General features: G+C 30.7%; 1 protein-coding gene and 1 long non-coding RNA gene across 2 annotated transcripts in view; both read left to right on the top strand.

The window, feature by feature from the left end:
- Positions 1-100: 100 nt before the first annotated feature.
- Positions 101-1347, top strand: LOC116024209 (meiotic recombination protein DMC1 homolog). Its single transcript, XM_031265110.1, has 4 exons — positions 101-104; positions 631-665; positions 760-838; positions 1024-1347. Exons 1-4 carry the CDS (start codon positions 101-103, stop codon positions 1146-1148), a joined length of 243 nt encoding a protein of 80 aa, XP_031120970.1. The 3' UTR covers positions 1149-1347.
- An 11704-nt stretch (positions 1348-13051) lies between these two features.
- Positions 13052-13563, top strand: part of LOC116026013 — a 2736-nt gene continuing 2224 nt past the window's right edge. Inside the window, exon 1 of the long non-coding RNA XR_004099756.1 lies at positions 13052-13321. This is a non-coding gene — a long non-coding RNA (uncharacterized LOC116026013). The remainder of the gene's footprint in view (positions 13322-13563) is intronic.

Here is a 13563-nt window from a genome sequence, read left to right on the forward strand (position 1 = left end):
CATCTTAATAATGTTATATTATTATTTTTATATATTATTTACCGCCCCATTATGTTTGGTTAGCAGCCCATATTCAATTTTTTTATTATTATTGTTTGTAATGGGTAAGTTAGGTTAGTGCACTAATCCTTGTTTTGCCTGACTTTCTTTCCCTATATAAGGGAGTGCAATTCGTGGAGATTAGCACACAACAGAAAGAGAATTCAAAACCAAAGCTTTAAACCATTTGTTCCCCCCTTTCCATTTCGGCAGTAGGCATAGTTAGTATAATAGAAATAAACAATCTTACTTGGGTTTATTCTATTATTACTATTCTTTGTCCAATTCCTGACAACTCTTATTTTAGGAGTATTGTTTAGCCATACTCTACATAAAATTGTGTTCTACCTTTGTTTCTAGTTCGCCGGGTCTATTTTATTGAGTGCTCAATAATTAGATCGAAATTCGTTTTATCCTGGGAAACCTAGGCTACAACGCTCCTAGCACTTTTGGAAGGTAGCAAATAAGGTTTTAAGGATAGTGTGGATAACACACGACTCGAATTTACAACCTCCTAAAATACCTCTTTATCCTTCGTTGTTTTTTTGTTGTTTTTCCCAAGTCATCTTTTCTCATACTATCTCCTTTCAGATTTCACAGGAAGAGGAGAACTTGCAGAACGCCAGGTACTAAAGATATAACTTAAGATGATTCAGTAGCATCTTTATATGTTGTATCCTTTCAGAGTATGATGCCTGTTTGGATATGTTTTGTTTCCAGCAAAAGTTGGCTCAGATGCTCTCCAGATTGACAAAAATTGCTGAGGAATTTAATGTTGCTGTTTACATGACCAACCAAGGTAAGCCATTTAGTCTGAAGCAAATTTTGAGCATGCCAATTTAGTAACTGACACAGTTTAAGTTTTCATCAGGACATAGCCTTATTTTTTATGTTACTAATAGAACATTTGATCACATTCCTTTGTTATCCTGCAATAGAATTGCAAGACATTGCTAAAACATGCATTTTAATTTGTGAGTGCACTAATTGCTGATCCAGGAGGTGGTGTCTTCATATCAGATCCAAAGAAGCCTGCAGGAGGGCATGTACTTGCTCATACACATCTGCAGGTAATTCCTGCTTCTTATCTTGCAGGGGGTTCCAATTGAATCACAACCATCTTAGCTTGTTGGAAGCAGAGGCTCTATAAATCGATACTTTGATTTTGACAAACTGACAGAGGTTTGACTTGTTCCATAAGTCATATCTTTCTAAATGTTATAATTTATAAATTTGGCAGTAATGTGTTCCTTCTTATTAATACAGGTTACACATGGTAATACATAGGGCCATCATCATTTAAGATAAGGCCATCATCATTTAAGATAACTCTTTTTTTTTTTTGTTTTTTTTTTGTTATTAGTATTAAATACTAGGAAGACATTTTCATAGCCATCGTAACAATGTTGAACACTAAAAATTATAAGAGATGTGGCATATTATATAATTTGACAAAATTGAACCCATTCTTTCAATTTTGTTAGATTATAAAATGTACCGCATCCCTTACAATTTTAAGCATCTACCATTGTTACGATTCACATGATAGATTTTTTCTTAAAAATTATTAAGAAATAATCTATCATGACAGTCATAAGAAATTATTGATATATTTTAATTTGACAAAATTGAAGGGATGGGTTCGATTTTGTCAAATTAAAAGAAAAAAAAAAGAAAGTATATTTTTCCTATCATATTTTTATCATCAACACTGAAGTGGTTCCTGAGTAGGAGAAGTTTGGGCATTGGGACTCTTTCTATTGGATGTTGGCCTTGCGTACACTTTAAATTAAAGATTGATCAAGAAGAACGAGAACTTTTGTGAGCAAATAAGGTTAGTTCACTCATTCCTATTGAACTCAATGAGAGCTTTTTGTTATAACGCTGCACTGTAGTAAATAGAAAGAGAAAGCTATGCTTTTGTGAATTTGATAAATTGTGATGTTTTATATGCATATGCATCGAAGTGTGAATTTGTATATTGTTGCAAGCTCCATTTACATAAGGGCCATAATCATTTAAGATATCACTTCTTTTTTGTTTTTTTGTTATTAATATTAAATACTAGGTAGACACTTTTATAGCCATCGTAACAATGTTGAACACTAAAAATTATAAGAGATGTGGTATATTATATAATTTGACAAAATTGAACCCATTCCTTCAATTTTGTTAGATTATAAAATTTACACATCCCTTACAATTTTAAGCATCAAACTTTGTTACGATTCACATGATATATTTTTTCTTAAAAATTATTAAGAAATAATCTTTCATGACAGTCATAAGATATTTTAATTTGACAAAATTGAAGGGATGGGTTCGATTTTGTCTAATTAACAAAAAAGAGAGTATATTTTCCTATTATATTTTTAGTTTTTGATATTTTTATATCAACACTAAAGTGGTTCCTTAGTAGGAGAAGTTTGGGCATGGTTACTCTTTCTATTGGATGTTGTTCTTGCGTACAGTTAAATTAAAGATAGATCAAGAAGGATGAGACCTTTTGTGAGCAAATAAGGTTAGTTCACCTATTCTTTTTGAACTCAATGAGAACATACCTTCAAATGTGCATATAGCTTTTTCTTATGACGCTGCATTATAGTAAATAGAAAGAGAAAGCTATGCTTGTGTGAATTTGATAAATTGTGATGTTTTATATGCATATGCATTGAAGTGTGAATTTGTATATTGTTACAGGCTCCATATACATGGCAATACATAGCGGCCATAATCATTTAAGATAACTCTTTTTTTTTCTTTATTAATATTAAATACTAGGAAGACACTTCCATAGTCATCGTTATAATGTTGAACACTAAAAATTATAAGAGATGTGATATATTATATAATTTGACAAAATTGAACCCATTCCTTCAATTTTGTTAGATTATAAAATGTACCACATCCCTTACAATTTTAAGCATATAACATTGTTACGATTCACATGATAGATTTTTTCTTAAAAATTATTAAGAAATAATCTTTCATGACAGTCATAAGATATTTTAATTTGACAAAATTGAAGGGATGGATTCGATTTTGTCAAATTAAAAAAAAAAAAGAGAAAGTATATTTTCCTATAATATTTTTAGTTTTTGATATTTTTACCACATCAACACTATAGTGGTTCCTTAGTAGGAGAAGTTTGGGCATGGTGACTCTTTCTATGGGATGTTGCTCTTGCGGTTCCTTAGTAGGAGAAGTTTGGGCATGGTGACTCTTTCTATGGGATGTTGCTCTTGCGTACAGTTTAAATTAAAAATTAATCAAGAAGGACAAGAACTTTTGTGTGAGCAAATAAGGTTAGATCACCCATTTATTTTGAACTCAATGAGAACATACCTTCAAATGTGTATATAGCTTTTTGTTATAATGCTGATTATAGTAAATAGAAAGAAAAAGCTATGCTTTTGTGAATTTGATCAATTGTGATGTTTTATATGCATTGAAGTGTGAATTTGATCAATTGCGATTTTTTATATGCATTGAAGTGTGAATTTGATGTATAGGGCTATCATCATTTAACTCTATAACTCCTTTTGGAGTTTTGTTTTTGTTATATTTGTGCATTTTTTATTTTTTCTCATGCATGAATTATCCATTTTATACCGGTTATTTTTTTTTATTAGGTTTCGTTTTGCTTATTTTAGTCTGTTTTATTTAATTTTATAGCACTCAAGTGTTCTTGTGTAATTTTTAGTTCTTTCTCTTTATGTCTTCCCTGAATTTTTTGGGTTATTTTTGTTTTGATATATTTGTGCATTTTCTTTTTGTTGTGTTTTTATTCAATGTGTTCCTGAATTTGTAGGAATTCTTTATGTTTCGTTATATTTGTGTGTATTCTTTGAATTTATTCTTGAATATCTTGGAGTTGTTTTTATTTTGTTATATTTGTGTATTTTTTTTAAAAATTTTTTGCATGCATTAATTACCCCAATTTTACAGGTAATTTTTTTGTTAGATTTCTTTTTGCATATTTTTAGTTTGAATTGTTGACTTTATTTAATTTTATAGCATTATTCAAGTGTTCTTGTGTAGGTTTTGGTTCTTTCTCTTTATGTTCCTGCTTTTTTTTGGGTTAATTTTGTTTTATATATTTGTGCCTTTTCTTTTTGTCCGTTGTGTTTTTCATTCAATGTGTTTTTGAATTTTTTGGAGTTCTTTTTGTTTCGTTATATTTGTGTGTTTTATTTGAATGTGTTCTTGAATGTCATGGAGTTCTTTTCGTTTCGTTATATTCGTGTGTATTTTTCCCCAATGTGTTTTTATTTTCTAAGGAGTATTTATGAAATATTTAGTTAATTTGTTTTAATTTATAGCATTTTTCGAGTGCTATTGTGTAGTTTTTAGTTTTTTCTTTTTATGTTTTCCCCTGCATTTACGGGTTATTTACGCTTCGTTATATTTTTGCTTTTGATTTTGTTCGTTCTGTTTTTCTTTTAATGTGTTCCTGAATGTATTTGAGTTCTTTTTGTTTCGATATATTTGTGTGTTTTTCCCCCATATATTAATTTTCTCTTTTTATCGTTCATCGTTTGAAATTCAATAAACAACTTTTAAAGGTAAATTTCAATTAGGAATAGTGAATTCTTTTCAAAGTATTCTTGTGTAGTTTTGGTTTATTTTTGTTTCGTTATATTTGTCCGTTGCGTTTTTGTTTGAATGTGTTCTTGAATACCATGGAGTTCTTTTTGTTTCGTTATATTTGTGTATTTTTTCTGTGCATTAATTACCCCTTTTTTATAGGTTTTTTTTTTTTTGTTAGCTTTCATTTTGCATCCCAAAGATCATATATAATTTTAAAGGTATTTTTATTATGAATAGTGAATTCTTTAATTTCCTAAGGAGTACTTTTGAAGTATTTAATCTCCTTCTCTTTAATTTTATAGCATTATTCAAGTGTTCTTGTGTTCTTTCTCTTTATATTTTTCCTGAATTTTTTAGGCTATTTGTGCTTTTTCTTTTTGTCCATTGTGATTTTTTGGAACTCTTTTTGTTTCGTTATATAGAGATTACCTAATTTAACTTTACTTCTATGATTATCCGTTATGTTTTCCGTTAAATATTCTCTTCTGCGTTAATATTCCGTTAACTTTTAACTTACCCATTAATTTCTATAAGCACGTTCGAGCTTGTTTGTCAAGCTCTCAATGAAAGCATCAATGATGGAGTTAATTAGCCCAGGTGACCCGAATTAACTAAAACCAATAATTAAGAAATAAATAGTAAAGACAAGATATTGAGTAGGAAAGATAATGTTTTGTATTAATGACTTATGTAATGTGCTTATAAGATAGATAGTGATAAGACAAGATGAAAATGAAGATGTCCTCAATGAGAACAAATTAGTAGTGTCAAAGCGGGCCGGGCCGCCCCACCGCGGGCCAAATTTCAAGCGGGCTTTTGCAGGCTGACCCGTTAGGCCCGCGGGTCAGAATTTGTGTAATCCTAACCCACCCCGCGGGCTTTTCATCTTCTTCTTTTTTTTTTTTCTTTTAATATACATTCACAGTGTATTACTATGAATATATATATTCACAGTAATACAATGTAATATATATATATTCACAGTGTGTGAATATATATATATTCACACTGTGAGAATATATATATATATATATATATATATATATATATATATATATATATATATATATATATTTAAAAAATAATATATATATTTAAAAAATATGGTGGGTTTGCAGGCCACAAAACAATATTTCATTTGAATATATATATATTATTTTTTAAATATATATATATATATATATATTTTATTGCGGGCCGCGGGTCAATTTTGGCCCGTCCCATTAGGCCCGCATTTTTGCGGGTCTATTTTTTTCATGACCCTAACCCGCCCAATCGCAGGGCGGGTGCGGGCTAGCCCGCGGGCTTTGGTCCACTTTGACAGCCCTAGAACAAATAATGCTTATTTAAAGTAGTAAGCCTAACCAACTCCCCGAAAATAGTGTGACCCAAGAGAATAGGTCTTCGCCCAATCGTCTTCGAAGCCCGACCATGGAAATTATCCGTTATGTTTTCCGTTAAATATTCTCTTCTGCGTTAATATTCCGTTAACTTTTAACTTACCCATTAATTTCTATAAGAAAGGTCTTAGGTTCGAACATCATCTCAATCAAATTTGACATAATTAAGTTTCTCACTCTATTTTACTCTTATTAAATTAAATAAATTAGTAGCTACAACAAAAAATGATAAATATGTATTTCTTTAATTTAGAATTATGTGTATACAATATCTTCATTTGAAAAAATTATTCATTATCAAAAAATTAAATTAAATAAGAGAAATAATTTCATTAGTTATATTGTCTTTATTTTCTCTCATGCAAAGATTCTTTACATTCAAATTTATCAATTGATATTCATTAAATTGTCCATTATCTTATTTTTACAATATCTTGTAATTAAATATCAAAGTTATAGTACAAAATAATGTTATATATTTATTTACCAAGTATTTTATTAATACTATGAAAAAGAAATTTAAAATAATTTGAAGCTAATTATATTAACTACTTGGGGATTGGTTGACACTTGACAAAGAGAGTACTCAAATAATAACCCAACAAATTGAAGCGGAATCACTCTATTTTACTCTTATTCAATTAAATAAATTAGTAGTTACACCAAAAAATGATACATATGTATTTCTTTAATACTATGAAAAAAAAATAAAAAAGAATAGTTTGAAACCAATCATATTAACTACTTGAGGGATTTATTGACAATGAAAGTACTCAAATAACCCATTACCCAGCAAATTGAAACGAGAAACTACCTTTAAATATCTTTAGAATACATAATATTTTAAATTTTCAAAATTTTATTAATTTATTTAATTTTTTTTCCTTAAACTAAAGATTTCTTTATCCACAATAACTCATTCAACAATAATGGTTGAACCAAATGAACCCAAGCAAAACACCTAAAGGAAAGTCCATAGCTCCTATATCATAATCTCATTTCATGACGTTGTCATCTATACTATCAACAATATCCAAATTGCAAAAAGCACACAACTAACAAAAAGGAAGAGAACAAATAGTAAAGATGAAGACAATGACAATGTTACTCAAAAGAGAATTAAGAACCACTTAGAAAAATTCAAATTAAAAGTAGTATTTATTTAGATTATCATTTTTAGACCAAATATTTAGACTATCGATTTTACAAGGTTGCAAACATTTATTTTAGTAATAATTATAATGAATTTTCTATATTATCTTGGATTCATATACTTTGAGTTAGATATTTAAATAAAAAAATTCGACATTCAATTACCCATGTATAAATTTTTCCTGTATAATCTTGCATTGATATACTTTCAAATATTTATTTAAATATAAACATTGGCATTAACCCATTCGCGCAATGCGCGTATAAAACTAGTATATATATATATATATATATATATATATAGAAATAAATTAGTAACTACAACAAAAAAATAATACATATGCATTTCTTTAATTTAGAATTCAATGTTTACCATGCCTTTATTTAAAAAAAATTATTCATTATTATCAAAAAATTTAAAAAGAGATATAATGTAATTAGTTATATTGTATTTATTTTCTATAATAAAAACTATTCATTATCAAAAAGAGATATAATTTCATTAGTTATATGTCTTTATTTTCTACAATAAAAATTATTCATTATAAACAAATTTAAAAAGAGATATAATTTCATTGGTTATATTGTCTTTTATTTTCTACAATGCAAAGATTCCTTACATTCAAATCATATTAACTACTTGGAGAGGATTTGTTGACAAATAATACATTTAAATGACCCAATAAATTGAAGCGGGAACTACCCCGTAACATTTTTTGGACTACATCACAATTGTTCACTTTAAAGGTAAATCGTATTTCTTTAGTAATATGATTTAAAATGTATAAATATTTATTACCAAAAGTAGTATTTATTTATATTAACGATCATTTTTAGACTAGGTATTTAGACTGTCGTTTTTACAAAATTGCAAACGTACTGAGGCTTGATCTCATAAGCTCCCATATGTGAGAGTCAATACATGTCATCTAAGCACAATGTGCTTGGCTTTGAAATACTTATTTAAAAATAAACATGTTGGAAATAATTCTCAAAAAACCCAAGAAAATGGAGAAAATAGAAAATCCACAATAAATAAGAAAGAAATGAATCTAGGAAAATAAAACCACACAAGGTTAAATAAACCTGGAAACTTCTTGGGGACGAACATGATGGTCTTTGGGGTAGTTGTAAGCACGAGTCGTGTTGCCACTCTCCTTAAAACCTTATTTACCGCCTCCCGGGGTGCTGGAGCGTTGCGGCCTAGGTTTCCCAGGATAAAACGTACTACGATCCCTGCGTTTGAGCACACAAACTTGGGACCCGGCGAACGAGAACGTGGGATAAACACAGGTGGCTAGAAAGGAAGGATGAGCGGAGTTTCGAGGTGGAAAATTCACTTTTGCGTAGTGATTTTTGGTTCATGTCCTTGACACTTGTACGTCACAAAATGCTCATGCCCATCCTGGAAATATATAGTAGAGGAAAAAGATAAATAGCATTGAATATAGCATTCATTCTCCATATGTAACCTCCACCCACTAAGCGCCTATTTACTTCCCACTAACAGTCCATTAATCCCTATATATAAAAGCCAAACCTTTTCGTTTATCAACTTTGTAATATTTGGGCCATATATATTCTATCGGTGTTCCTACGTACAGATAATTATTTTTGGCAATTAAATTGCAGTAATTATGAATCTTTAAATATATCTGCTTTGCAATTCCAAAGTATCCACGATCATACGAAGTTCAGAATAGGGAAATATAACAGGTTCATTAAATATACATGGTTTATCCCATGGACGCAAACATTTCGAATAAAGATGTTTGCGTAAATATAAATACATGTATTGGTTTAATACTCAAACACCACTAGTTTTCAGCATACACAATTTTCATCCAATCTCACATCAAAATGTATCCACTCTACTTCTTGGTAATGAGATTTCACCTTACAATGTTAGGAGTAGTTCACACATATGATGTTCCTGAAAAGAAAGGGAGCGATGTCATCAAGTATAAAGTAGTAGTTTTCCATAATTCTCAGGTATTTTTTTCATTTTGAAAGTTATCTTTACAAGAATTTTCTGGTGATTAACAATTTTTACTCATACAAGACCACTGGTCTCGCTGGCTATGGAGGCATATTGAGAGACGCGAAAGATTGAAGGCTTCATGCATCATATCGGCCAGTGCTCTATTCAAGACACTAAGGCTTGGGGGGTGCTCCAAGGCATGTGGTATGGCGTCTAGAAGGGGGATTCTCAATCTTATTATTGATTGCGACTCTAGCAAGTTGGCGGTGGATCTTTTGCGGAGTCACTCTAACGTCCAAGGTCATAACAACAACATCCTCACCAAATGTTTCGGGAAAAAGGCGGGCTTCCCCAATGTTCAAATCATGTACGTGTACAGGGAACAAAATAGGCTTGCTGATGCCCTTGCGAAGCAAAGCCTTTCGAATCTTAATGAGTTCACTATCTTGTCTGAGGCCCCGAAGGAGTTGCATGATGTGCTTCATGGTGATCGGATTGGCGTTAGCTTTCATAGGAGAATCCCTTAGGTAGGGGTGTGCTAGCTCTGTCTTAGTTTTTTTGATAAAAAAATTATTATTGATATTATTCTCCAAAAGTGTTAATAATATAATTAGAAATAACACTATTATTATTAATATATTTTTAGGCTTTTGATAATACATTTTTCCTTATTAAAAATTTAATTATAAAAATAGTTTTTTAAATTGTAGCCGTGCACCGCACGGGGAAAATACTAATAAGAAATAATGACAGGAGTTAATTAGATTAATTCCATAATGCCAAAGGTCATTCTTATGAACTATCGCAGTGGAAGTGAAACGTCGCTGTGAGATGTCACTATCCCTGAAAGCCACGAGACATCACTCGTGAAAGTCGTGAGAGAGGTTCGCGAGACATCGTCCCGCGCGACCAGCTTCCTTTGAGAGTTCACTTCTCTCGGGCGTTACTTGCCCGCGAGACATCGTCGATGTCTCGAGCGCCGCCGAGGCACGAGATAACAACGCCGTTTTTATTGGGTGGGAAACATTTTATAATTTTAATTACCAAAATGTTGTGGCTTTATTATAGTAAGGTTGGGCATCCAAATCAGCAAAACATATAGATATGTCATTCTAATTGCCTTTAACTTGAAGGTTACCTACTTACCTACAATAACGTAACATGTCAAATTAGGTTAATTACATTTTTCTAAGTTCATGTATCTTTTTTCAAAAAAAAAAAAGAAGTTCATGTATCTAATTGGAGCGTTTTCTAATTCAAGGATTTAATTACACTTTCAGGAATGGTTTAAGGGCTTATTTGGCCCTTATCCCAAAAAATTATATGTGAATTAAAATAAATATGATTAAATTATTAATTATCTATTATTAATATTTTATATATATATATAAGAGTCAATGTTAGTAAGGTTCTAATGTGAATATAAAACATGTTGGTGTAATTATATGCATTGATAACTTGTATATTTTTATTTCTTTCTTGTACAATAATAAAATATTTTCAAGGTTACTATCTTATATTTTTCGCTTTTCTCTTTATGTACCATCTTTGAAAACGATTATTCGTTTTAACTTATTATTGTTCTTAACTCCACTCATTACAAAAAATTGTATAGCCTTTTCAACAACAACAACAATGATGATGATAATATTAGTAAGTATTTTTTTAATTATTATTATAATAATTATATTAGGAGTAAAATCCTTTTTTGGTCCTAGATTTATAGTGCATTAGACAATTTTAGTCCGGATTTATTAATTTGACCACATTTTGCCCTGACTTTGTTAAAAGTGGACAGTTTTAGTCCAACGTTAGTCAACCCGTTTGTCAGCCGTGAAATGGAGGGGTATTTTCGTCCTTTTAGGTCCATGGCTTAATCAAACAGTATAATAAAGCTGAGCAACGAACTCCTTCACCATTTGCAGACTCACATTACAAAAAAACACTCAAAGCAAAGATCAGAGGCAACAATCTTCTTCACCATTCGCAGATTCAATGGAAGGCTCTCTTGGTGCATCCTCAAACTGTTCTGGTTCTTCAACTGTTGGGAGGAAGTGCTATTTGTATGGAGAATGCATTTCGGTTGAAGTTTGTGGATGCGGTCAAGAAATGGTTTTGAGAACATCTTGGACAAATGAAAACCCGGGTAGGAGGTACTGGGAATGTTCAAGACATAAGGTACAACTTTAACTTTAACAAATATTGAATTTTACCTAGGGTATTGTAGTCGCCTTCTCCTAGAGGATCCATCTTCCTTACGCCCTTAGCCCTAGCTTTCAACGATCAACAATGGTGTTTAACTTCGTCCTACGATTCGAATTTGTTTGATTTTGGTTCGGATTGCTTCGACATTTGGGTATGGTTTCGTGGATTTGGTCGGAGAGTGTTGTTCGTTTGTCTAAGGCTGTGGGCAGTGTTCGCTTTGACTAAAGAGACCAACAAACGTACGCTGATTAAGCCATGGACCTAAAAGGACGGAAATACCCCTCCATTTCACGGCTGACAAACGGGTTGACTAACGTTGGACTAAAATTGTCCACTTTTAACAAAGTCATGGAAAAATGTGGTCAAATTAATAAATCCAGACTAAAATTGTCTAATGCACTATAAGTCTAGGACCAAAAAATGATTTAACTCTTATATTAGTTTACACAATCAAGCACCTTGTGCTCAAATGGCGAAATAGTTGTTTTCCCATATGGGAGGTTATTAGTTTGAGTCTTAGTGTAGGTGATAGTGACTTTTTGTGCTCCAATAGGTCAAGAAAATATGTTTGAGACTTTTTTTTTTAAAATTAAAACTATTTTCTTCTTTGTGGTACTCCCTAATAAATAGGAAGTAAAATACAATAATGCTTCATTAGTTTGCCTTGTTTCTTTCAAGTTTCAACCATATAAAAAAAGTGAAAGATATCATGCTTTTGAATCGTAATATGAATTTTATAGTATAATTATTCTAAGAAGACATTATCTTATCTCTACTTAAATCAAACCTTATTTGTCGTAGCACAAATTATAATGTTTTATTCCAAAATTATATGATTTAATTAGATTATAAGTTGATCTATTATGTATGTGGTAAAATTCTCTGTACTTTAAGAATTTTAGTGCAAAAAATTTCATGATCTAATCAATCTTATAGGGAAAAAATTAATATTTCAAAATATCAATAAGAGTTTGCAAGATTGATATTTTACATATAACTATAATTGATATCTCAATCATATATACAAGAATATCCTATGAATTTGTATGTTATAAATTTATTGCATAACTCTATATTTTATTTTTGACAACATTACTAAGTTTTTTTTTTTTGGAACACAGTAAGCTTATTATAATTATATTATTTAGCTTTTAACAAAAAAAAGAGTTAAAAGTTCTACATACTTATCAATAGTCATTTATATCACATTAATACATACGACAACATCAGTAAGTTTTTTTGTTTTTTGTTTAAACATAGGAAGCTTATTATAATTATGTTACTTTTAACCCCAAAAAATTAAGTTAAGTTTTATTGACTTATCAATAGTCATCATTTATATCGCATTTATAAGACTTAATTTATTTTAATATAAAAATTGTTAGTACAATTTTTTTTTGATTATAACTATTTATAACAATACTTACCTTTACTACTATTTTTATCACAAGCTGAAAATACTCGTTTTAATTATATTGAAAATAATACATATTCTTTATATATATATATATATATATATAAACTTACATATTTAAATATTATATTAATTATTAGGATTTGGATCCAGTGAGATCACGTCATTTAGATGAGATTGTGAGATTAAATCGTGGCCATCAATTGTTTGTTTTTAATGGTTTAGATTTGATGTGGGTTTTTAGTTCATTTTGTGTAACTATGGTATAGAGAGGGACTGTTAAGTCTTTTTGTAATTTTGTTAATTTATTACCATTTTAAATTAGGTGTTCTTTTTTAAGTTGTTTCCTTATGTGATTGCTCTACACATCCGTTTATGTCTCCCGTTTCTCTCCTCTCTGCGAATCCCAATCGTCTCCGGCTTTATTTCTCCTTGCGAAACCATACGCCTTCAGTCTGTGCATGCCAACAAGCTCCATGGTTGGTTCTTCTTCCAGGCGATCCAAGCGACATAAGGAGGAGTTCGTTGGTGGTGGTCCAGGTATTCTAATTTTTACTTGGTTTTGTGTTGTTTTGTATTTGTTTATATGTTGTTTGGGAGGTGTTTTTTATTTTTTGGTGAGGGTTTTGGTCCCTTTTTGGCTTTGGACAGAGTGGGGGGTGCGATGGTGAGTGTGTGGTGTGTTACGGCGTGGTGCGGCGATGGGTGTTGTGGGTTTGTTTGCGGCGGTTTGAGTGGTGGTGTTACAGGTGGGTTTTTTTTTTTGGGGGGGGGGGGGGGGG

Source organism: Ipomoea triloba, chromosome 7, assembly GCF_003576645.1.
Source record: "Ipomoea triloba cultivar NCNSP0323 chromosome 7, ASM357664v1".
Lineage (NCBI taxonomy): Eukaryota > Viridiplantae > Streptophyta > Magnoliopsida > Solanales > Convolvulaceae > Ipomoea > Ipomoea triloba.